General features: G+C 45.9%; 1 protein-coding gene across 4 annotated transcripts in view; it reads right to left on the bottom strand.

Annotated features, from left to right (window-relative positions):
* The window catches only part of MARCHF8 (membrane associated ring-CH-type finger 8), a 110,763-nt gene that overhangs the window by 49,265 nt on the left and 34,142 nt on the right, over nt 1–27,356 (bottom strand). For all 4 annotated transcript variants that reach the window (XM_069572320.1, XM_069572322.1, XM_069572321.1 and 1 more), the window contains exon 2: nt 10,321–10,500. In XM_069572320.1, coding sequence (XP_069428421.1) covers nt 10,321–10,422 — 102 coding nt within the window. In that variant the 5' untranslated portion in view covers nt 10,423–10,500. The remainder of the gene's footprint in view (nt 1–10,320; nt 10,501–27,356) is intronic.

Below are 27,356 nucleotides of genomic sequence, written 5' to 3'. Positions count from 1 at the left end.
TGATTATATTCTTTGCAGCCAAAGATGGAGAAGCTCTATATGGTCAGCAAAAGCAAGACCAGGAGATGACTGTGCCTCAGATAATGAGCTCCTTGTTGCAACATTCAGGCTTAAACTGAAGAAAGTAGGGGAAACCACTAGGTCATTCAGGTATGACCTAAATCAAATCCCTTACGATTATTCAGTGGAGATGACAAATATATTCAAGGGATTAGATCTGGTAGACAAGAGTGCCTGAAGAACCATGGATGGACATTCGTAATATTGTACAGGAGGTGGTAACCAAAACTATCCCAACGAAAAAGAAATGCAAGAAGGCAAAGTGGTTGTCTGAGGAGGCCTTAACAAACAGCTGAGAGAAGAAGAGAAGTAAAAGGCAAAGGAGAGAGGGAAATGTATACCCAACTGAAAGCAGAGTTCCAGAGAAGAGCAAGGAGAGATAAGAAAAGCCTTCTTAAGAAAACAATGCAAAGAAATAGAGGAAAATAATAAAAGAGGAAAGACTAGAGATCTCTTTAAGAAAATTAAGAGATACTAAGGAAACATTTCTTGCAAACATGGGCACAATAAAGGACAGAAACGGCAAGGACTTAACAGAAGCAGAAATGATTAACAAGTTCAGTTCAGTTCAGTTCAGTCGCTCAGTCGTGTCCGACTCTTTGTGACCCCATGAACCACAGCACGCCAGGCCTCCCTGTCCATCACCAACTCCCAGAGTCCACCCAAACGCATGTCCACTGAGTTGGTGATGCCATCCAGCCATCTCATCCTCTGTTGTCCCCTTCTCCTGCCTCAATCTTTCCCAGCATCAGGGTCTTTTCCAATGAGTCAGCTCTTCGCATCAGGTGGCCAAAGTATTGGAGTTTCAGCTTCAACATCAGTCCTTCCAATGAACACCCAGGACGGATATACTTTAGGATGGACTGTTTGGATCTCCTTACAGTCCAAGAAACTCTCAAGAGTCTTCTCCAACACCACAGTTCAAAAGCATCAATTCTTCGGTGCTCAGGTTTCTTTATAATCCAACCCTCACATCCATACATGACCACTGGAAAAACCATAGCCTTGACTAGACGGACCTTTGTTGGCAAAGTAATGTCTCTGCTTTTTAATATGCTGTCTAGGTTGGTCATAACTTTCCTTCCAAGGGAATGGAATACTTTAGTATTCTTGCCTTGAGAACCCCATGAACAGTATGAAAAGGCAAAAAGATAGGATACTGAAAGAGGAACTTCCCAGGTCAGTAGGTGCCCAATATGCTACTGGAGATCAGTGGAGAAATAACTCCAGAAAGAATGAAGGGATGGAGCCAAAGCAAAAATAATACCCAGCTGTGGATGTGACTGGTGATAGAAGCAAGGTCCGATGCTTTAAATAGCAATAGTGCATAGGAACCTGGAATGTTAGGTCCATGAACCAAGGCAAATTGGAAGTGGTCAAACAGGAGATGGCAAGAGTGAACGTCGACATTCTAGGAATCAGCGAACTAAAATGGACTGGAATGGGTGAATTTAACTCAGATGGCCATTATATCTACTACTGCGGGCAGGAATCCCTCAGAAGAAATGGAGTAGCCATCATGGTCAACAAAAGAGTCCGAAATGCAGTACTTGGATGCAATCTCAAAAACAACAGAATGATCTCTGTTCATTTCCAAGGCAAACCATTTGATATCACAGTAATCCAAGTCTATGCCCCGACCAGTAATGCTGAAGAAGCTGAAGTTGAACAGTTCTATGAAGATGTACAAGACCTTCTAGAACTAACACCCCCCAAAAAAATGTCCTTTTCATTATAGGGGACTGGAATGCAAAAGTAGGAAGTCAAGAAATACCTGGAGTAACAGGCAAATTTGGCCTTGGAATACAGAATGAAGCAGGGCAAAGGCTAATAGAGTTCTGCCAAGAGGGTCATAGCAAACACCCTCTTCCAACAACATAAGATTAAGAAGAGGTGGCAAGAATATACAAAAGAACTGTAGGAGAAATGTCTTAATGACCTGGATAAGCATAATGGTGTGGTCACTCACCTAGAGTCAGACATCCTGGAGTGTGAAGTGGGGTGGGGCGGGCCTTCAGAAGCATCACTACAAAGTTAGTGGTGTGGTCACTCACCTAGGGTCAGACATCCTGGAGTGTGGGGTCAAGTGGGGCGGGCCTTCAGAAGCATCACTACAAAGTTAGTGGTGTGGTCACTCACCTAGGGTCAGACATCCTGGAGTGTGGGGTCAAGTGGGGCGGGCCTTCAGAAGCATCACTACAAAGCTAGTGGAGGTGATGCAATTACACCTGCTCTGTTTCAGTTCCTGAAAGATGATGCTGTCAAAGTGCTGCACTCAATATGCCAGCAAATTTGGAAAACGCAACCGCGGCCACAGGCCTGGAAAAGGCCAGTTTTCATTCCAATCGCAAAGAAAGGCAATGCCAAAGAATGCTCAAACTACTGTATAACTGCATTTATTTCACATGCTAACAAGATAATACTCAAAATCCTTCAAGCTACTCTTCAGTAGTACGCGAACAGAGAACTTTCAGATGTACAAGTTGGATTTAGAAAAGGCAGAGGAACCAGAGATCAAATTGCCAACATCCACTGGATCATAGAAAATGCAAGAGAGAATTCCAGAAATATAATCCACTTTTGCTTCACTGACTATCCTAAAGCCTTTGACTGTGTAGATCACAACAAACTGTGGAAATTTCTATAACAGATGGAAAACCAGACCACCTTACCTGTCTGTCTCCTGAGAAACCTGTATGTGGGTCAAGAAGCAACAGTTAGAATCAGACATGGAACAACTGACTGGTTCAAAATTGAGAAAGGAGTACATTAAGGCTGTATACTGTCACCCTGCTTATTTAACTTATATTCAGAGTACATGATGTGAAATGCTAGGGGGGATGAATCACAAACTGGAATCAAGATTACTGGGAGAAATATCAACAACCTCAGATATGCAGATGACACCACCCTTATGGCAGAAAGTGAAGAGGCACTGAAGAGCTCTTGATGAAGGTGAAAGAAGGGAGTGAAAAACCTGGCTTGAAACTCAGCATTCAAAAACTAAGATCATGGCACCTGGTCCCATCAGTTCATGGCAAATAGATGGGGAAACAATGGAAACAGTGACAGACTTTATTTCCTTGGTTTCCAAAGTCACTGTGGATGGTGACTGCAGCCACCAAATTAAGACACTTGTTTGTTCTTTGGAAGAAAAGCTATGACAAACCTAGCCAGCATATTAAAAAGCAGAGACATGACTTTGCCAACAAAGGTCCGTCTAGTCAAGGCTATGGTTTTTCCAGTAGTCATGTATGGATGTGAGACTTGGACTGTAAAGAAGGCTGAGAGCCGAAGAATTGACGCTCTTGAACTGCGATGCTGAAGAAGACTTTTGAGAGTCCCTTGGACAGCAAAGAGATCCAACCAGTCCATTCTAAAGGAAATCAGTCCTGAATATTCACTGGAAGGACTGATACTGAAGCTGAAACTCCAATACTTCAGCCACCTGATGCAAAGATTGGACTCGCCGGAAATACCCTGATGCTGGGAATGATTGAGGGCAAGAGGAGAAGAGGACAACAGAGGATAAGATGGTTGGATGGCATCACTGACTTAATGAACATGAGTCTGAGCAAACTCCGAGAGATAATAAACGACAGAGAAGCCTGGCATGCTGCAGTCCGTAGGGCTGCAAAGAGTTGGACATGACTTAGCAAATTAAAACTAGTGGCCTCCTCCCCAGCTTCCCTAACCAAACTACACGGTCACCTAGCTAAAGCAGAACTTCAACTCTGGACTCTATACCTGCATGGACATCTCAGTACCCTCAGCACCGATGTGGCCACTCCTGACTTATCTCACTGCCTGGCCTGCACACTTCAAGTTCCAGCACAGTGAGGTTTTTTTTGTATCTCAAACACGCCATGTGTTCTTCTATTCCCTAGGAGTTCTGGCCTCACACCTCTCTCTCTGCCTTAAGCACTCTTCTCCTTTATCTTCACCTATCTCTTACTTCGTAAGGACTCATCTCTGACATTTCTTCTTCCACAGAAACCTCCCTTGTCACCACGAGACTGGATTGGGGTGCCTCCCTGGACTACGGCGCCTACCCCACTGAAGGGCACCCACTTGTCCCCACCAGCAGTGCCAGGGCAGGAAGAGATGGGCTGGAGCACAGGGAGCGCTCTGTTGGCTGCTGAAGCAGTAGGAATAGCGAGGTCCCGGACCGCAGCTGTGGTGGGGCTGCCAGAAGCACACGGCTTGAGACTTCAGCAGCACGGAGAGTGTCTCTGTGTTTATGCCACATTTATACTGAAAGCCACCGAGTAAAAGGTGCTTAAATACTCTTCAAAGAATGAATGAATTAATGAAGACATGATTTAGACATACAAAGTACACAGAATCCCTAAAATTGGCTCAGTACAGACTTATTGAGAGCTACAGGAATGCAGACACAAAGGGAGTGGTTCATTAAGAGGAACATGTGGCTTGGAGAGATAGTGGCTGGCGGAGCGGCATGCAAAGAGCAAGTGAGTGGGCAGCATGTGTGTGGAGGCTGGGTCTGAACAGCAGCTCCACAACGGGCCAGTCAGCAACCAGGGAACCCTGAGCAGCTCATTCAATTTTTCTGTGCCACACCTATAAAAAGAGAGCGACAACACCACCACCTACCTCGTAGGGCTCATATGAGGACCAGATGACATCAGTCTTTGTAAAGCCCTTAGAAGGTCAGTGCCTTGTACACAATAAATGTGGTGTAAGTTTATACAAGCGCTAAGTCGCTTCAGTCGTGCCCAGCTCTTTGCAACCCCATGGGCTATAGCCCGCTAGGCTCCTCTGTCCGTGGCATTCTCCAGGCAAAGATACTGGAGTGGGTCGCCATTCCCTCCTCCAGGGGACCTTCTTGACCCAGGGACAGAACCCGCATCTCTCATATCTCCTGCACTGACAGATGGGTTCTCTATCACTAGCGCCACCCGGAAAGCCCACGTATATATACTATATTCAATTAAATAAAACAAATCCTTAGTGTGCCTTCACCCGCTCAGATGCTGTAAAAATGGCCGCATGTGCAGTGAGTAATCAGTGGGCAGCTGCACGCCTCTACCTGTTAGAAGGTGACGTATCAAGCAGACTCACTGCAAACCATGGAGAATTTTCTTATCATCTAGAGTTTCAGGGTTTTATAGATAAGCACAAAATTCACAGTGCACTGGGAAAGCTAAAGGAAAGAGACCTGAATTATATGTTCACAGAGATAAATGAGAAAAAGAAAACATAATACAAACACCAGAAATTATGGGAAAAAACAAAAACACGCAGATGTTACAATCTCAATGGAAGGTCTAGACTTGGCCAAAGAATCAACTAACAGAAGAAGAAGTGAAGCAATCACCCAGAGCGCCGTGCAGAGCCAGCCCTGAAACACGGCGGGAGGCACCGCAAGCTCCATGCCCGGGCAGAGTGACGAGGGTGCAGGGAGGCAACAGTTGAGGAAATGACGGGCGGAAAAACTCCACAAGAAAGAAACGTGTGGGTCCTCACACTCAAACCCCGAAAAAGAGCCCCTAAATACCACGCAGAAATGAGATACACAAAAGCACAGCTACAGCATCACAGATCAAAAGTTCCTGTTACAACGCACTCGGGCGGCTGCCGTCGGAGCGCTCACTGCATTCTGTGGCGAGCGGCGCTGCTTTCTGCATTCTCTCTCCCGTCTCCCTGCTGGGCGACAGGCTCTGCGAGGGCAGGGTCGCTTCCAGTATACTATCTTCTGTGAATACCTGCCTGATGTATGACTGAGTGGAGTGCAGTTGTATTCACGTGAAACTATTTTTAAAGAGCAAATAAAATAACCTAGAAAAAAATCTACAAATTCAAGTTTCCATGGGCAGGACATCTCTCTTTAGACCTGTTTCTCCATCTGTATAAAATAAAGGAGTTATCTTGATGACATCAAATATAAAAGTCATTCACAACTATTATAGGATGCTACAGCTATAATATTTTTTGAAACCTCTGCATTTAAAAGCAAATTTGGGTGGTTTTCTTATTTCAATAGGCTTACTGAGAGAAAGTCTGAGAAACGATCTGCCCCTCGATCACGTAACTGATCGGACATCTCTGAGAGAAAGGTGACAGCCAGTAAGCCGTGGGCACTGAGCGCTGCGCCGGTGCCGCTAACGACCCGCGCGCCACTCTCGCTCGGCTCATGCAGAGCACACTGAAGCCAGCTGCTAGCGCCCCACTCCACACGCCCAAGCCGAACTCCTGGTGTGACCCACGTGACACAGACTCTTATCTAGCAAATTCTCAACAAACCGACACCACAGAGGTCAGCTACAGTTATTCGGCACATCCTTCCAATTCTGTACCCCAAACAAGTAAAGAGCAAACCGTTACCAGCTTAAGACTTCTGTGAGAGTTGGCTGGGAAAGCTAAGTTGCTAACACATAAAACAGCTAGAACCAATACTGCTGGCTTTTGACTAAGAATATTTAAAATGGCCAGACCTCATCGTTGTATATAATTTTATCTACATTTAAGCTTCAAAATCTATGTATGCAGATTACAAGAAAATGTAATGGTTCAAACAGATCAACTTGTATTTAATGTTTGATAATGTTATCACTAGAAAAATATCTAATCTTATTTCTTCATTCTCAAAGAAAATAAGTATATTTTAGACATATATAGTTCTCAAACTGCAACCACGCTATGACTTCCTGCGTGTACTTGAGCAAGCTAGAATAGCCCCCACCCTGTCATGTCAAATGAGATTTGATTGCCAGACAGGAAAAACATGCTCGGAAGCAAGTTCGGAAAAAACCACCCCAGGGACCAAGAAAAGGTAAACAGATGACAAAAGAAATCCTGGCTCCTAGGCACGAGGTTAAAACTCCCAGGACTCTTGCACGTAAAGCAGACAGATGATTCAAGAAGCCGTACAAATGATCTCATGGTGGATGACACCCAAACACAGGCAGTAATTTGGGACAGGTATATTTTAAAGATGTATATTCATCTCTTTATTTAAGTGTATTTCTAGGAAGAAACAAGGCATGGTCTAAAACCCTGTACCATGTTTGAGATAAAAAATCCACCAAGCAGAGCTACCAGCAGATCAGACACTGAAAGAGAAAAGATTACCCTCCCAGGGATCAAACCCACGTCTCCCGCAATGTAGACAGACGCTTTACCGCCTGAGCCACCAGGGAGGTCTACCCTGGCGGCTCAGAGGGTAAGGAAACTGCCTGCAATGCAGGAGACCCGGCTTCTATCCCTGGGTCAGGAAGATCCCCTGGAAAGGGAACAGCGACCCACTCCAGTATTCTTGTCTAGAGAATTCCATGGACAGAGGGGTCTTATGGGCCACAGTCCAGGGGTTGCAGAGTCGGACATGACTGAGTGACTGACATACAATGAACTTAAAAACACAACAATTAGAATTATCCAAAATAAAACATCCAACAACAGCGAAATGCATCCTTTTAAAGTATACACGTAACGTTTACCAAACGAGACCCCGCTCCTTGCCGTGAAACAAGTCTTGACAAATTTAAAAGGATTTAAGTTATTCAAACTATGTTTTCAGACCAAAATGGATTTAAATTAGAGATGAATTAAGAGCAAGATCTCTGGAAAGTCCAGAAAATTTGGAAATTAAATAGCACACACTTAAAAATAACTCATGGATCTAAGAAAAAATGAAAAGAGAGATTAGAAAGTATTTTGAACTGGATGAAAATTAAACTCAACACAGCAGAGTCTGTGGAATGCCAAGAAAACAGAACCTGGGGGTTTACAGTCACCAAATCCCATGAGAGAAAATCAGAAAGACCTCAACTGGTCCTGACTCCCACCGTAAAAAGCCAGAAAAGGAGCAACAAATTAAGGGAAACAGAGGAAAGGAAATCATAAACACCAGACCAGAAATGAAACAGAAAACAGAATGGCAACAGAGAAAAGTCTATGTCACCTAAAGAATTCTTTAAGAAGACCCATAAAACTGCTCAACCTCTGGCTAGATCAAGACAAAGAAAAAGAGAGAAGATACAAACTGCCAGGATAAAAACTGATCAAAACCCTCAGGAAACCAGAAACAGAAGGGAACCAACGTTGAAGATTCTCTATGAAAAACGTAACCATCATCATATCCAGCGCTGAAAGGATGAGTGCTTCCCTCTGAGGCCATGAGAAACACAAGGATGACTGTTCTCTCCACTTCTACTCAGTACAGCACTGGAGATTTTCACTAGGAGAAGAAAGATGGAGAGAGGTGTCCAAAGAGAAAGGGTAGTATACAACTATCTTCATTTACAGATGACATGACTGCTTATGCAGAAAATTCAGTGGACTCTACAAAAAATTTACTGGAACTGATAAGTGAGTTTGGCAAAATTGCAAGATACAAGATCAAGACACAAAAAAATCAATTTTATTTCTCTGTGCTTGCAATGAACAAGAGGAAATTAAAAATTTAAAAGCAGTATCATTTACAGTAGCATCAAAATTACAAAGTACTTAGGGATAAATCTGACAGAAGGGGTGTAAAGCCTACGTACTGAAATCTACAAAACAGGGCTGAGAGCAGTCACATCACGTGGGCTTCCTTCGTGGCTCAGCTGGGAAAGAATCCGCCTGCAGTGCGGGAGACCTGGGTTCGATCCCTGGGCTGGGAAGACCCCCTGGAGCAGGGAAAGGCTGCCCACTCCAGTATGCTGGCCTGGAATGGACTGTACAGTCCATGGGTCGCAGAGTCGGGCACGACTGAGTGGCTCCCCTTTCACTTTGAAGAGGAGACGCCCTTGGCTCAGGGCTAAGGCTCGACACTGTCAAAATGCCAGCTCTCCCTCAAACTGAATGACAGACTCAACAAAAACCCTGGCAGACCTCTGTGTGTAAAAACGGACAAGCCGATTCTCAAACTCATACAAACGTGCAAGAACCTAAAACAGGCAGAACAAGTTTGCTGAAGGACACCGTCTGAGCTTTAAGGCTTATGAAGTCAGGGTGTTCATGACAGTAAGGTACTGATGTAAAGACGGGCAAATACCTCAGTGGAACAGGAGACTCCAAGAGTAAGCACACCCCTATATAAGCAGCAGATTTATGGTACTGTGGTAGAGAAAAGACAATCCATTCAACAGATGTTACTGGCCACAAGTGGATATTCATATAAAAAAATAACACTGGATATATATTTCATACAGTCTACAAAAATTAACTCAAAATAGGTCATAAACACATAAAGCCAAAACTATAAGACTTTTAGAAGATAAGATATGATTTGCAACCCTAGGTTAGCCCAAGATTTCTTAATAGAATGTCAAAAGTACAATGCCAAAAAGGGAAAAAAAATTAATAAATTTGACTTGCCCAAAATTAAACACATCTCATCTCTGAAAGACACCAGCAGAAGCATGAAAAGAGCACCTGAACACTTGGAGTGAACATGGGTAACGCACATATCTGGCCAAGGACGTGCATCTGGATTACATTAGAAAAGCTCAGGATTAACAGCAAGAAAACTGGCGGGGTTTTTCAGATGGACTAAAGATTTGAACAGATAATCCAACAAGAAAAGGTGTATGGATGATAAATAAGCACGAGGGCAATGTCGCTTATTCAAATCTTAAACATTCCATCAAGTAGATCGTATCGTTCCCTAAGTCCTTCCTGAATGCCCACCTGCAACAAAGCTGCAATAGGGCTTATGCAAAAGACATCCCTCTGCTACAGTGTTGGACGCTTTCCTTTCTCTCTTCCACACAAACATGTACAGCTTCCACATATCAACGCATGCTAAGAAACTCCCACCTGGTACCCATTCAACACTACAGTGAATGAAGGATTAACAGCCTCAGCTTGGTATAGGCAAGCACTCTAGCCCAAGGAAATGTCCTACTGAGTGGTATTTAAATATCCATTTGGGCTAAGAACAATTATAAGGAGAGGCTCTTATCTTAACTGAACCTTAAATGAAGATTACTAACTTAAATGACAACTGATAAAATATGGGAAACATATTTGGAGATATTTCTGCATCTGCAGCAAGTTGAAAAAAAAAAACTGAACATATGACATCCAGAAACCATGTACTCTGCCACTCGCGATGACTGCAAATCCTGACAACCTAGAAACCCACAAAAAGACAACTTCTTCTGAGTAAAACTGTTCACATCATGTGCTTTTATAAGTTATTATCAGAAAAAAACTGAAAAAAAAAATAAAAAAACCGGATCATCAGCGCTTACTCTAGACTGTTTTAATGAAAAGAGCAAAGACATGAAGCTAAAGGCAGCACTCCCTCCATACCTGCTCTTCCCTCTCCCTCTCTTTGGCTTTGCTCCTGGAGGCTCTAGCAGAGGCGGCATCCTGGGGAGGAACAGCAGAGATCTGGTGCAGCGGCATGCTCATCCCAGCCTCCCGTCTGAGCTTCCTCTTCACGGAAGAAAGTCTCCAGCGGTAGAGTCATTTTGGGCCATGGACTTCACGCTGAGAGAGAGAAGGGAAGACAAGACATAACTGAGCTGAAACGCTTAGAATTTCCAACAGTGAGATCAGTGTTTTATGTTTATATCCATATTTATTTAAATAAGTTACAAAGTCTAACAGAAATACTTCATCTTCAAAAACAACAGAATATCAACGCCTGTGGGGGGAGGACTGCAACTCTTTCCTCGCAGAAGATGGGAGCACCTGACAGAGTCTGGGGAGTCAGGCGCGTGTATGCGTGAGCGTGCTCAGCCGCAGTCCTGCCCACTCTTTGCGACCCCACGGACTGTAGCCCGCCACTCTCTTCTGCCCATGGAACGCCCCAGGCAAGAATCCTTGAGTGGGTCACCACTGCCTTCACCAAGGGTCTTCCCAACAGAGGGGCCAAGCCTGTGTCTCCTGAGTCTCCTGCACTGGCAGGCGGATTCTCTACCGCTGAGCCACATGGGAACCCCCAGGTACATGCGTCATCAGATAGTAATCTTCACTGGCAGCTTAGTTTTTAAACATAGCAGTGTCAGCCTTTAATAATAGTTTTGAAGTTACACATTTTTTCTTGAACCAGCTGATATCAGTAGTGATCTTTCCTTAAAACCACAGACCTTGAGTCCATATGATGGGGAGACTAACCATTAAGAAGCCTAAAATAAGTTTAAGACGTCTGTGATCCATGCTTGACCTTCTGAAGTCTAGACTCTCTAGACCAGATACTGGCAAACTTCTCCCACAGAGAGCCGGAAGCAAGCACTTTATACACTGCGGGCCCATTTGTTACAGGTACTCGGTTTTGCCAATGTAACCTGGAAGTGCCCACAGTGGGCATGTAAACAAGTGAGATGAGAACGGTCACACTGCAATAAACTTCACTTAAAAGCAGGTGGCAGACTAGATCCGGCCCATGAGCCTGGGATTCACTAACCCCGCTCTAAGAATGTTACAGGGAAGATAAGGGTCATCCCAGACATTCCTGGAACCGCTGAAGGCTGCCTGTAGGTAAAGTAACGTGTCTGAATAAGCTACATTCACGATTCCAGGTGGCCCTTACTCTTTTTTCCTAGTTTTCTCATTTTCTCCTACATTCCTCCAAAGTGCCTAGCAACTGAATTACATGTTCTTTATGTCTGTGTACACTGAGATCTATCAAACTCTGTGTACAAAACCAACTAAATATAAATTACCCAAACAATCCATAATGTTTAACAAGATGATGTTTGATGCTGCCTGAGTTTTAACAAAGGATGGAAGCCTTAATACAAAAGAATGAATCTCTAACTTGGGGATTTTCATTTATTAAACATGTACTGGAGCTGGGGCGGTAGACAGGGAGGGTGAGCAATGTAGGGCCTGATAACCCTAAGTTCACACTTGTCAAGAAGCCATTTGCTACAGCTCTCCCCTAACTGTGCTCAAGACCAAAGGTAGGTGTTTGAGTGGCTGCTCCCACCTGTGACAGTGTTACTAACCAAACTGAAGAGCAGCAGGACTCACAAACTTGATTTCTTCCACAGGTCTCTGCTCAACAAGCCACAGGAAGGAACAACAAGCCAGAGAGAATCAACACACATGAGAAAATAAGCTAAAAGAATATCCTGTTTTTAAAAAGCCTAGTTTAATAACTGGCAAGTAATCACTGATAACCAGCAGAACAGGAAGAGAGAGTCGGTAATATCGAAAAAGTGAAAGTGAAAGTCGCTCAGCCGTGTCTGACTCTTTGAAACCCCATGGATTCTAACCGGCCAGGCTCCTCTGTCCATGGGACTCTCCAGGCAAAAATACTGGAGTGGGTAGCCATTCCCTTTTCCAGGGGATCTTTCCAACCTAGGGATTGAAGCCAGGTCTCCAGCACTGCATGCAGATTCTTCACCCGTGTCTAGATATTATATTTAGTAATGTATAAAATGTTAAAGTCTAGACGTTATACATCACATACTCTATTTCATGCCTTTGTATGATCCTGACCCAAGATGGGAGTACTGCGCTCAAACAAGTGGTCTGAATACATGTATTCACATTACATAAGACAAGAGGCACTCACCCACTGCTGCGATGTCTTATACTAATGAATTAAATTCCTCTGTGAGAGATGACAAACTCCATGTGGCCTCAGAATGATTACTCAAACTCACGGTGCCTGAAGCCCCACCACACGGCACACCAAGAGCAGCCTTTGGAGCTTCCGGTATAATCCTCATTATTACATCACTGGTACCTGGCCGTGTCAAGCCTAGGAGACGACGCACGCCACAGAAACACAAACCTGGAGTGTTCTACATTTTAAATTTTACTGCAAAGTTTTACAGGACCTCCCTCGTTACAGCCACATAAGCTGCTCTTCTGCTTTACACTCCAACTCCAGGTACTATGCCTAAATGCCTGAAAGCTTGCCTGAAGCAGTCCCTGTCCTATGCCAGACATACTTAGGATAAAGAAATGGTAATTTAAAAAACCAACCTACAAAATAAACCATGCCACTCTGCATGTGAAGGTTCATACAAAAAGCTAAAGCAGGTATTACTCATACTATTTTCTTTACATAATTTCCAAAAATCATTTTATATCAATTCAAGTGATGCTTAATTAAGAGCAATATTTAAACTTTTGCACTATGCCTGACAATCCAGGCATGAAAACTTTAATTCCACCAAAGTTACCTTGCAAAATACAACACATCTAATATGACCACACATTATTTAGAAGAACTGAACTGAAAACACTGACTGCTGCAGAGAATATGGGGATGAACACAGCACGTTCATGGACTGGAAGCCTTACTATTGTTAAGACGGCAATCCTCCCAAAACTTACCTACAAAGAAAGCAATCCCCATCGAAAACTCTGCTGACTTCTTTGCAGAAACTGGACAAATTGATCCTAAAAGTTATATGGACACAGAATTTCCACAACAATCTTGAAAGAACAAAGTTGGATAACTCATATCTCCTGATTTCAAAACTTAAACGGATGGCAAGCAAACCAGTGTGGAGTTGGGTTCAAGATGGCAGCATAGGAAGATCCTAAACTCACCTCCTTCTGCAGACACAACAAACAGACAGCTACACAGGAGGATAAATTCCTCTGAACAGAACCTGAGAACTATCTGGACACCGGCTCCACAACAAAAGATAAGGGGGTCTCATCGACATGAGTAGGAAAGGCATGCTCTCACCAAAAACCCCACTCCTCGTGTGGTGACACACAATCAATAGAAATCTTAATAAATTGATCAACAGATCAATCAACAGACAAACAAATGAATGAATGGACCTTCTCCCCAAGAAGTAAGGGAGACAGGGCATGGGACTCTCCAAACAGAACGGCAAAAACGGGAAAAGAATTGTTAAAAAATGAGGATGGTTTAACGGAGCCAAGGGACAACAGAAAATGCACTACCATCTGCATTACAGAGGTTCCAGAGGGAAGAGAGAAAGAAGGGGACAGAAATCACATTTGATATAACGGCTAAAAACTTCCCTAACCTAGGGAAGAAACAGACATCCAGACCCCACAGGCAAAGAGAGTCTCAAACAAGATGAATCCAAAAAGATTCACATCAAGACACGTTATAATTAAAATGTCAAAAGGTAAAGAGAGAATCTTAAAAGCAGCAAGAGAAAAATAACTATGTACAAGGGAATCCACACAAGGCTATCAGCTGATTTTCAGCAGAAATTTTGCTGAAAAGAAATATGGGTACACACTACACCACACATGGCCCTTGAAAAGAGTAACTAGGTGAAGCAAGGGCCACACATCAGATTATACCGTGTGAAATGTCTGGGGTAGGTGAATGTATAGGCACAGAAAGTTAATTCGTGATTGCCAAGGGCTGAGGAAAGGACTTAGGGGAAGGGGGCAGTGATGACTAAAAGGGTTTCTTTTTAGGGCAAATAATATGTTCTAAAATCTATTAAAACATAGCTCTCAAAAAAATTTATTATGCTGATGGCTGCATAACGCTTAAGTATTTAATGAGTAGACTGTAATGCATGTGAATTATATCTCAATAAAGTGGAAGTGTTAGTCACTCAGCTGTGTCCAACTCTTTGCCACCCCATGGACTGTAGCTTGTCTGGCTCCTCTGTCCATGGAATTCTCTAGGCAAGAATACTGGAGTGGGTTGCCACTCCCTTCTCCAGGGGATCTTCCCAACCCAGGGATCAAACTCAGGTCTCCTGCACTGCAGGCAGCTTCTTTACCATCTGAGCCACCACGGAAGCCCACACCTCAGTAACAATGTGTAAAACTATGAAAATCACATGGATTAAGACAGATTACTTTTTATTTTTCCTCTGTGCTATCCCTAATGTAACTCATCTGATGACATGGAGATGGCCACTGTTATCACTCTTCCTGTTTTAAGAAAGGTACCAGGGAGTACACAAAACTGGCAATCAGAAACTTAAGTTCAAGTTACGATTCTGTTAAATATTAGTACTAAGTACGTGAGGTTGGGCAAACTGATGGATTTCAAAGGCTGTTTCTTCATCTGTAAAACAGAAAGGTAATAATCCTACTCAGTTCACAGAGTTATTGTGAAGCCAAATAAGATTACGCCACATACGCAAACATCAGGGTTTTCAGCATCAGCCTCTTTTCCAGCCTGCTTTCTCGAGCACCTGAGATGAAGCTGCTTACTGCTTTACAAAGGCCAGCTTACCTGCTTTGTCTTTCCAGTACTATTTTCTGTCCTTCTGCCCCTCAGTCTGACACAAGATATACACCACTGGGACCTCAAGTCCCTTCTGACATTCACTTAGGACCTCGAGCAGCATGCCTCCAAGGGGAAGCGTGGCTGACAACGCTATCCCTGTAAGCGGGGACGCAGGAAGGCCCAGCCAGAAGACGACCAGAGTGGCTTAATAATCAGGCTGTTCTGTGTGTTCCCAGATGGTCAAGATAAGCAAAGGATTCTGCCCATTTCAACAATGCTGGGGACAAAGACACACGACAAAGAAGGCAGCCAGGAGAAGACACAAGATATCAGTGGCAAATCCCCTAGGAGACGATCACCCCGGGTCTGCATGCCTCCATGCATCCCTGCACACAGGGTACCAGGCTCCAGCAGCACCCTCCTCCTCCCCATTGTGAGCTGTTGAATTGCAGTATCCTGACTGGCACTCTAAATAAACAACTTAAAGTTAAGCCTGTTTTTATCAGAAGAATGGTTCCTATAAGCAATGAGAAGTCTATAAACAGCAGCTAGCAGACACACACACACACACAAAGCGTTAGGAGTGAGGAGGCCAGTTGTAACGCACAGCACTGAATGACCGAGACCAGACCTAGAACAGAGCTTGGAGGGAGGAGAGAGGCCATTAGAAAACCAGGACTGACGTGGTCTAGTGAGTGGCTTAGACTGTCCCCTGGCTTCTGGCTGAGCCTTCACAAGACTGGAACGCAGCAAGGACTGGGAGAGGCTTGAGGGCTTGGCCACAGGCACACTGAGCTTGACACGCCTGTGGGAAACCCAAGGCATGTGCACAGCGCCCACTGGGAGTCACCAGCACACTGTCACACCTGAATACACAGGGACAGAATCTGGTTTCCAAGGAAAACCTGCAGAATCAACCATTTATGTCACCAGATGCTATTAATCTAATCAAGTGATAAAGCTCAACACCAGGGCAGGATTTTAAAACCTTTTAGGGAAAAACAAAGGAAAATGCCTAACTATTAAAAAAACCTATCTCAACCAAAACTTACCATTATATTCACACAGCAAAACTCTTAAGAGTTTTAAATAAGTTTTAAATTAAAAAGCAAAATAAGCATATTCCTGTCATTATTATTTAATATTAATATATAGTTAAACAGCCCTTTAATGATGTGGCAACACTAACGACTTTCCGTTTCTCTATTTTCTAAACTTTCAGTAACAATGTAGTACTTTTATAGTTTACAGACATATTTTTAAAGTGTTACAAGCTCAAGTCATGGCACACAGGCGGTACAGTCAGAATGTCACGTTACTGATGAACGCATACACCGTGAGAGGGCTCATTTCTGTGATGAATGCGTCTCTGAAGACCTCATGAAATCAAGCCTAAGTTTCCTGCAGGAATAAAGGAGGAAGATGCGCTCTCAGGAACTAACGTTTCCAGCTACCGCAGTGCTCGCTTTACGCTCCCTTTAGATTTTTTTCAGCAATTCCTCTAATATTTTTGCAGAGTGCTTTTCCTTAAGAAAAAAAAACAAACAGCATAGTGTATTATGGGTATAGCTAGCCCTTCTCTTCAGGGTTTTATTACATCTAACTTCCATTGCAAAGTTACTGATTTTGAAGACTGCTTTCTTTCATATTTTTTTGTATAGTAAGCCTTTATTGGGCTTCCCTGGTGGCTCAGATGGTAAAGAATCTGCCTGCAATGTGGGAGACCCAGGTTTGATCCCCGGGTCAGGAAGGTACCCTGGAGAAGGCAATGGCTACCCACACCAGTATTCTTGCCTGGAGAATTCCATGAACAGAGGAGCCTTGTGGGCTGCAGTCCATGGGGTCACAAAGAGTTGAACATGACTGACTGACTTAAGACTTTCGCAACACAAGCCCTTATTAATATTTCCATGCCACACTACTTTCCGTCCACATATTTCCCATAAAATGCAGCTGCGATGGGACGGCCTTTACACACCCTTAGAAACGGTAGCTCAGAGCATGCAGTGCTAGGGACGCAGCGTTACTACCGTGGCAGACAAGGGGAGGTCAGTGCTCGCCCACCGTCAACAAGTCCGAGCGCCTGCCCAGCACTGAGACTGTCTGCTGCTTACGCTGCTTTTTTTCCAGTATATGTTTGTCCCTGTTACTATGGCAAAAAAATTTCTGCAGCAGGAACCATTATCTTTTGCAAATCACAGAAAAGAATAATAAACATGGGCTATTAGTAAATGTTTTCTTTTAAAGATGGTTATAAAAGAAACCTCTTGTTCCGAAACAGTGAAAGACTTCTTTCCACCAGAGGAAAAACGACTGTCCTCCCTTCATGATCAGATTCCCTGTGTGAAGGGGGCCCCTGTGTGCCTGACCATGAGGTCAGGCACTTTGCTGCTTAAATGACAGTTTATTGCAAAAGTCCCTCGATTTCCCGCCACCAACCATACAAACCTGCCCACTGCTCTCAGCCCTTTCATGGATTAAATAGATCATATTATGCAGCTCAGGGAAGAAGCAGCCCCAGCTTTGGAAGTGTCCCTGGGCTCTTTGCCATCCTCCCCACCTGGCTATTTAGGGGCCTCACTCTATCAGCCACCCTCCTTACCCCAAACTGTCATCCCATCCTTTCTAAAGACTCCTTCACGTCAACAAGGTAACAGAATCAGTTTTCGCCAAAAACGCATAGAACAAGTAGTTTATATCACTAGACACTGTAGCGAAATAATAAAAATCTACACTGATACAGAATTTCAAAGTGCATTTTGGGTCTCATCTTTAAAGACAGAAGTAGAAAGAAAACGCTTTCAAGGCTCCTATCCACTTTCCCTCTGTGACCACTTTTTAAGTTACATCTCAGAGCTCTTCACTTTCTTGCTCCCACAACTCAGTTCAATGCAGTCTATGTAATCTCTGCTCCCTGTTCTTGGCCTTCCTCACTTACGGATCAAACTTAGGAGAAGAGCTCTCAATGAAGGAACCAAAATAATGCATAAGCAAAAAAAAAAACCCTCAGGGAAATAAAGATAACTTTCTAAAATTTTAAAAATCCTTTCAAACAAGTCAATCAACATCCCTATAGATGTACAGCTAGGTAATAAATTTCCCATGCACACTTTTATGGTAAACTCCTGGAAGATGTACTCTAACAAAATAAAGGACTAAGTCGAGGAAAAGGAAAACAAAGAATGCACAGAACAGCCATTATAACTTCGAGGGGCGCAAAGCGCAAGTCCCAGGATCGAAGCTGCACTGGCAGGTCTTGAGGCTACTGGTACAGAGCGGAGCAGACGCACGCGGGACTGCCCGAAGCAGGTCTCCGGAACAAACGAAGTCTCAAGAGGGGGGACGGAGCAACAGGCAACACCAGGGACATCTTAGAAGAGCTGAGGGCAAGTCTACCACTGATCATACCAGCGAGAATATGCAGGAGCAGCAACAAACCTAAGGAGAAAGCAGCACAATCATTTGTTTCTAAAGCGAGCAGTAGTTCAATGTTGACTATGGCGTAAGCATTACAGTGATATAGACCACATCTTGACATAACTAAATCCTATGGACAGGGAGAAGAGAGGTGCGGTATAAAAGGAAGTCAAGAGATAATGTCTAATAGTTGTAAGTCAGGAAATAGCATGACTGTATCATCTGAAAACATGGAGGCAACAGTCAGAAGATGCAACGATGGCACACGCGTAGGCCGCCTCTGCGGAGCGGGACACACGCACAGCCGCCTGTGCGGAGCGGGACACACGCATACCCGCCTCTGCGGAGCGGGACACGCGCACAGCCGCCTCTGCGGAGCGGGACACCTGCACAGCCGCCTCTGCGGAGCGGGACACGCGCATACCCGCCTCTGCGGAGCGGGACACGCGCACAGCCGCCTGTGCGGAGCGGGACACCCGCACAGCCGCCTCTGCGGAGCGGGACACGCGCACAGCCGCCTGTGCGGAGCGGGACACGCGCACAGCCGCCTCTGCGGAGCGGGACACGCGCACAGCCGCCTCTGCGGAGCGGGACACGCGCACAGCCGCCTCTGCGGAGCGGGACACGCGCACAGCCGCCTCTGCGGAGCGGGACACGCGCACAGCCGCCTGTGCGGAGCGGGACACGCGCACAGCCGCCTGTGCGGAGCGGGACACGCGCACACCCACCTCTGCGGAGCGGGACACACGCAGAGCCGCCTGTGCGGAGCGGGACACCCGCACAGCCGCCTGTGCGGAGCGGGACACACGCACAGACGCCTCTGCGGAGCGGGACACACGCACAGCCGCCTGTGCGGAGCGGGACACGCGCACAGCCGCCTCTGCGGAGCGGGACACGCGCGTAGCTGCCTCTGCGGAGCGGACACACATGTAGCTGCCTCTGTGGAGCGGGACACGCGCACAGCCGCCTGTGCGGAGCGGGACACACGCATACCCGCCTCTGCGGAGCGGGACACGCGCACAGCCGCCCCTGCGGAGCGGGACACGCGCACAGCCGCCTGTGCGGAGCGGGACACGCGCACAGCCGCCTCTGCGGAGCGGGACACCCGCACAGCCGCCTCTGCGGAGCGGGACACGCGCACAGCCGCCTGTGCGGAGCGGGACACGCGCACAGCCGCCTCTGCGGAGCGGGACACGCGCAGAGCCGCCCGTGCGGAGCGGGACACGCGCACAGCCGCCCCTGCGGAGCGGGACACGCGCACAGCCGCCTGTGCGGAGCGGGACACGCGCACACCCACCTCTGCGGAGCGGGACACACGCAGAGCCGCCTGTGCGGAGCGGGACACCCGCACAGCCGCCTGTGCGGAGCGAGACACACGCACAGACGCCTCTGCGGAGCGGGACACACGCACAGCCGCCTGTGCGGAGCGGGACACACGCACAGCCGCCTCTGCGGAGCGGGACACGCGCACAGCCGCCTGTGCGGAGCGGGACACGCGCGTAGCTGCCTCTGCGGAGCGGACACACATGTAGCTGCCTCTGTGGAGCGGGACACGCGCACAGCCGCCTGTGCGGAGCGGGACACACGCATACCCGCCTCTGCGGAGCGGGACACGCGCACAGCCGCCTGTGCGGAGCGGGACACGCGCACAGCCGCCTCTGCGGAGCGGGACACGCGCACAGCCGCCTCTGCGGAGCGGGACACGCGCACAGCCGCCTCTGCGGAGCGGGACACGCGCACAGCCGCCTGTGCGGAGCGGGACACGCGCACAGCCGCCTCTGCGGAGCGGGACACACGCATACCCGCCTGTGCGGAGCGGGACACGCGCACAGCCGCCTGTGCGGGGCGGGACACGCGCGTAGCTGCCTCTGCGGAGCGGGACACACATGTAGCTGCCTCTGTGGAGCGGGACAAGGGCTGTGGGGGAGTGGAGCAAAGGACTGCTGCTTTCCATTATAGGAGGCTGGGTACTACCATCTCCCACACACACTTCTAAAATTCAGAAAAACACCAAAACAAAGCTAGCTTTTATTTACTTATATTTAGTAAAGAAATGTATAATAACATTATATGCAATATTATATATTATTATATAAATGTATAACAACACCTTATTTAACATTAAGTATTAGGTCTTATTTAACATTAAGACCTAATCTTAAACTCTTTAGAGGCCCAAACCTGACCTGAACTAACAGGAAGCTATTTATATTTTCTATTAATACTTGTGCAACTCAGTATAAATATTATACTTCAATAAGGAAATATTAATGAGTTTTATGGGTATCACCCCAATAAGAACACTCACTATTACATACCATGTATAGATTACCTTTCTAGAATCTGAAATTTTCTGAAGTTTAAAGTATTTCTGACCTAAGACGTCTGGATGAGAGAGCTTGGGCCTCCATTACATTTTTCAAAAAGCTGTGTGCACTTATTGCTTTTTTCATTTTGAAAATACTTTGAAGAAATAAATGGAGAGAAAGTATAAACAGAAAACAGGCAGGAGGCTCGTGTGACCTCAAATGGAACGATATCCATATCACCTATTTTTACCAAATGTGGCATTATACCTGGGCCACGATTTAGGTACTGAATTAAGATATTCACTCTCTCAACGAAAATGTGAAAAAGAAAGGGATAAAACCTCGTCTGACTCACCACTTGTCTCCTGGGATCATCCCACTTATCTTGCTTTCCTCCTATACCCTAGAGCTCGTCTCCACTCACACTGACGTTTTTTTACCTCCCGTGCACATTCCGTCTCATCACAACCTAGCCTCCGTTCAGCACGGCCAGCAGCCACCTCCATGGCGGTCAGGCCGAAAGGACACTCTCTGGGCCCGTGTGATCTGACTCGACACGTGACGGCAGGTCTTTCGAGTCTCCAAAGCTCCATTCCACCCTCCCACTCATTCTGTGTTCCCTTTCCCCAAGTTATCAGACCCCTATCTCTGGCTTCAGTGACCACGTCTGCGCATTTTACTCCAAAGGAAAATACGGTCAAATTTAATAAGACTTTTGTGCTCTAAAAGTCACCATCAAGAAAACTAAAAAGAGGAACTAGGGGGAAAACGTGACCATCATCTGCCTATAGACTCGTATCCAGAATATCTAAGGAACACCTACGACTTAAGCAACACAACTTAAAGATGGGCAAAAGTTTCTAACAGCCATTTCTCCAAAGCAGGTAAATGAATAGTTACTAAGCTCATGAAATGATCTGCAAATTAAAAGCACAGTGAGGAAAGGCTATATCCTTCCTGGGCTTCCCTGGTAGTTCAGACTGTAAAGAATCTGCCTGCAATGCAGGAGACCCACGTTTGATGCCTGGTTCAGGAAGATTCCCTGAAGAAGGGAACAACTACCCGCTCTAGTATTCTTGTCTGAAGGGTCCCATGGACAGAGGAGCCTGGCAGGCTACAGCCCATCGGGACACAAACAGTTGGGCATGACTGCGTAACTAACATATCCCCTGTAGAGGGGCTATAATCAAAAAGACCGACCATATCGACTGTAGCATGAGGAGAAACTGGAGCCCTTGAGAATGTGAAGTGGTATAGAGACCTTGGAAAACAGTCTTGACAGTTACTATAAGTCAAACGTAAACAACAATAACAACAACATCCCCAGGAAATCCCACATTTACAGGTCTTTACAGAACTGATGAAGAACCTCTACTCCACTAACAAGGATCGCAACTGGAATTCTACTTCTGTTAAAGTCTTTAATTAATGACATTCACCCTTACTGGGCAGTGAGCTTCCTAAAGGCAGAAACCCTATCTCACTTTGCTCACCCTTGTACCAGCACTCTCCAGCCCAATGTTGCCACATAATATCCATTCAGCAAATATTGACTAAATCAACTTTTCTCCCACAAGAGCCAGAACTAACTGGGAATTTCATTTATGACTCAAACTATAACTAACACTGTTTACTGTCTCAAATGCTGATCAAGTAGAACAGTGGAAATTTAGACAACACAAAAATTCAGTATTTTTTATCCTTGTACAATTCATATCAAATGGCAAGAAACAACTGATCTTTAAATATGTGCAACAGTTTGCCCACATCAGACTAAGTCCAAAATTGTAATAATTCAAAATGCAATCCAAGTACTTTTAAGAATAATTCCAGAAGGTTACAATTATAAGTTATTAAGAACTACGGAGAAGAGCTCTTTTAAGAAAGAGAAAAACAGGTTTCATAAAATACAGTTTAGCAATTTCAATCTTTGAGTCAGAAATACAGTGACGAATAGGTGACAAGTTACTGACGAAAGGCATAAAATATGCTATTTCACTGACAGTATCCTTAAAGGCCTATTCCCCTCACTCAACCAGGGGAGAATGCGCTCTCACAAGTACCTCGTATCTGGCCACTGTCATGCCCACACCAGATCAAAAGGTAACAAGGCATCAAGATTACCCTATTTCCACTCTTCATTGAAATTAAGATCAAAATTTAAGTTCAGGGCTCTGAGAATTTTAGGGAACACTACAAGGCCTCCATATGCCACCCACTAAAAAACAGTCTGAGACAAAAGCTTTGACTTGGTCTGTTTAACACTATGATCTTCAAGAACAATGAGCTTATTAAAAATGTCAAAATGAATTTTAAAAAGTTAAATGCATCAGAATAAAGTAGTAACTACCAGAAAATATAGATGCATTTACTGAAAGTGAAGGAAAAAATGATAAAACACACAAACATACTGCACAGACTAAATGAAGTTTACTCAGAAACAAACAAAAAAAGATTTTGTTCGTTTTAAAGTCCCCTAGAGGGTACCCCCGGTCCCTTCCTCAGTGGGAAAGAGTTCACCTGCCAATGCAGGAGACAGGGGTGTTCTATCTCCGACTCAGAAGGGTCCTGCACGCACAGAGCAACTAAGCCCGCGCGCCACAGCTGCCGAGCCTGTGCTCTCCAGCCTGGAGCAACAGCTGCTGAGCCCACGTGCTGAGCCCTGACGACGGCGCACTCCAGAGCCTGTGCTCCTGCGACAGGAGACGCCACCGCAACGAGACGCTCAGGCGCCGCACCTAGGGACCAGCCTCAGCTCACCGCAGCTAGGGAAGGGCCCGCACAGCGAAGACCCAGCACGGTCAGAATGATTCATGTCAATGTATGGCAAAACCAATCTAGTATTGTAAAGTAAAATAAAGTAAAAATAAAAATTAAAAAAAAAAAAGACAGAGGTGTTAAATGAAATAAAACCCTCTGGAATAACTCAGAGGATGACCAGAGGTAAGAAAGAATAATTTCAACGTTACATGAGGAGCAGCAAATAAGCAGTGCCGAGGGTAACTAGCAACTGAAATCCAAAGCATAAAAAATTTTAAAATGGTAAGGTAAGATAAGCAAACTGAGAAGTATAGAAATAGAACTTCTGAACAGTAATTGTGGAGAAACACAAAACTGATGAAAGCGCTGACGAACCGCAACTGCTTTCTGCGCATTTTCGCACTTGACTCTCACGGCAGTGCCACAGGTGGAGAAACTGGCTTATCTGCACACACGGCCCAGAGAAGTCAGGCGCCTTGCCTAAGGCTGCTCAGCCACACGTCACTAGACGCAGCAGCCTGTGGCGATTTACAAGGCGAGTCTAGAGTGTGTACATTTCTCCTGTTTCATCCCACGGCAGCATGGCTGTCAGAAAAAGACAAAACCTGGTGTGCTGTTGGCTTTATTATGAAAAGAAGTAGTATCAGAATCCACAGAATCCACAGTTTTAAGTATTAAATAGCAACATGCTTTTTGCTGCAATTTTGTCTGCATAGGGGGACATCTGACCAAAGTAATGGATATACTTGTTAGAAATTTGACAAAATAATAATTTATATACTTCAAGGCTGTAAGACATGCCTGAAACGTTAGGTCCAATTTATAACAAAAATTGGATATTTATCATTTGAGTTGATTTACAAATATATATCACAAGCCACAGAAAAATACTGCATTTTAAAATTATAGTATATACTCTTAAACCATTATGTTACACATATATTACATATACAATAACATAACCTTAAACCACTTCAACTATTTAAAACTAAACCTGTCCCTTTAAAGTACTCCAGTAGATTACTCAAGATTAATTTTCTAACATGCAGCCTGAAAGGCTGGTGAAAAGAAAGTGCTAGTCGCTCAGTCGTGTCCAACTCTGCGACCCCAGGGACTGTAGCCTGCCAGGGTCCTCTGTCCTTGGGATTCTCCAGGCAAGAGTACTGGAGTGGGTAGCCATCTCCTTCTCCAGGGGATCTTCCTGACCCAACGGCTGAACCCTGTTCTCCTGCGCTGCAGGCAGATTCTTTACCATCCGAGCCACGAGGCAGCCAAGAAGAAAGACAGGGTGGACTCTAGGTATCCCCCAGAACGCTGGCCAGCGGAAGGAGAACGGGCCGCTACAGAAAACTGAGGGAGCCCGGTGCTGGAGGTCCTGAGCAAACAGCTGGGCCAGCAGAGGAGAGTGCTACAGGCTGCAGTGTGCAATTTAGGATCTCAAGGAACAGAAGAAGAGAGGGGCAGGCCGAAGCTGACGGTGCGTGAGCAGCAGACGGCGTGAGGCAGGCGGGCCTCAGATCCGAGCACTGTGCGATCTGTGACCCCCGGTGACCCAGAGGCCTCAGCAGAGCCACTCCCCCATGCATGTGAATCAGCTGAGCCCGAGACGGCTGCAAGGAAGGGCAGGGACTCTAACATCTGATTTTTCAGCAGAGTCTGAACCTCAGGAAAGTTAAGAAGGCATACCCACGGGCATTCTTCAGGACACACACAAGGATACTGAAAACACTGGTCCTTAACAAAAGGAAAAGGGGAGGCTTGTTGGGGTTCTTGCAGCGCTTCACTTCTGAGAAGGGAGTGTGAGTCTGACAGACCCAAGGGATGGAAATGCCTTCAGTGAAGTACAGAACTGATCTTCCTCCAAGTGCTCTTTGAAGCTTGTTCTGCAGAGAAAAACCTAATCCTTACAGACGAGGAGAGGGGGACGGAGAAAGTCAAGGCCGCAGCAGCCAGGGCCCTCCCTGGGCACGCACCACACTGTACTGGAGTGACTTGCTCACACTTTCACCTCCCTCAGCTGACTGCGGGCTCCTTGAGGGTTCAGGAGTGAAGCCAGAAATAGAATTACAGAGATGAACTGCCGCTATTAGTCACAGGATGCTTCTGCCTGCCATTGCTGGGTAACAAGCGAGCCCAGCCTTAGTGGCGTAAACAGCAGCGATGTCCTAGTTCTCACAATCCCAGGGGCTGGCTGCACAGCTCTGCTGCTGCTCTTGCCTGACCTGCGTGCTGCTGCACTGGGCCCAGGTCAGCTGGGGACTGGGCTCAGGGAGGAAGGCTGGGCCTTCCTCTCCAGGTGGCCCCCCTCTCAGCGCCCACTCCTCCACTGCCTGCGGCGCCTCTGCTTCCAGCCCGCCTGCTTACGCTCCCCTGGCCGCTGCAGGCCCTGCGGCACAGCCCAGTACGAACGGTATGGAAACAGACTCTACACCTGACTGGAGAAACAAGCAGGCCTGCGCTGCCAAGGCGCACAGACACGGAGAGGTGAGTCATTCAGGCGCTGTTTTGTGCCATTATTTCACAAATATTGTTTTTGCTATTCTTCTCTCTGATAACTACTTTCATTGGTAGAATTTTTATTATAAAGTTTCTTTACACCAATTACATCTAAAAATTTGATCATGTTCCTTAATTTGTAATGAGGGGGGAGGGGGAGTTACTGGGCTCTATTTCTACTTCAGAATGGATCCAAAAACATTTCAAGGCTTAAAGATTAGAATTATTACTGGCAGCAATTCACATCATTTGAAGATCTTATGTTTCTTCACAAACATATACATCTTTTGAAGCAATTCATTAAACTAAGTGAAGAAAGAATTCTGGGCACATTTTATAACAGAAAAATCTATGGCAGCTCTGTCTCATTTGAAATGCTTTATGCATAAGAGTTCTCATCTCATTACACTGTAGAATGTAGCATTAATGCTGGCAGTACAGACAGGCCTGCACCAGCCATGTGTCATCTCAGGCTGGAGCAAGCATCTTCTCTGCTTAACACAGAAAGCAAGGTAGAGAAACCAGAGCAGGGCCTGCCTTCAGTTCAGTTCAGTTCAGTTCAGTCTCTCCGTCGTGTCCAACTCTTTGCAACCCCATGAACTGCAGCGCACCAGGCCTCCCTGTCCGTCACCAACTCCCAGAGTTCACTCAAACCCACGTCCATCGAGTCGGTGATGCCATCCAGCCATCTCATCCTCTGTCGTCCCCTTCCCCTTCTCCTGCCCTCAATCCCTCCCAGCATCAGAGTCTCTTCCAATGTATCAACTCTTCGCATGAGGTGGCCAAAGTACTGGAGTTTCAGCTTCAGCATCAGTCCCTTCAATGAACACCCAGGACTGATCTCCTCTACAATGGATTGGTTGGATCTCCTTGCAGTCCAAGGGACTCTCAAGAGTCTTCCCCAGCACCACAGTTCAAAAGCACCAATTCTTTGGTGCTCAGCTTTCTTCACAGTCCAACTCTCACATCCATACACAACTACTGGAAAAACCATAGCCTTGACTAGACGGACCTTTGTTGGCAAAGTAATGTCGCCTTACCCACTAAGAAATCTCTCTCCAGCCAGGACACATCCTCTCCTGCCCTGCCACGGTCAGCTCCACCCCTGTTCACTCTACCGCCCTCTCGGGACGCTGTACACACCTCTGCACACCAGGCCAAAACTCCCTGGCCTCCAGAGCACATCCTAAGGTTTATCTCCTCTGTGAGCAAAGAGACATCGA

This window comes from Ovis canadensis, chromosome 25 (assembly GCF_042477335.2).
Source record: "Ovis canadensis isolate MfBH-ARS-UI-01 breed Bighorn chromosome 25, ARS-UI_OviCan_v2, whole genome shotgun sequence".
NCBI classification, from domain to species: Eukaryota; Metazoa; Chordata; class Mammalia; order Artiodactyla; family Bovidae; genus Ovis; species Ovis canadensis.
Note: the sequence above shows the minus strand (reverse complement) of the source record. Positions and strands in the feature narration are given on the sequence as shown.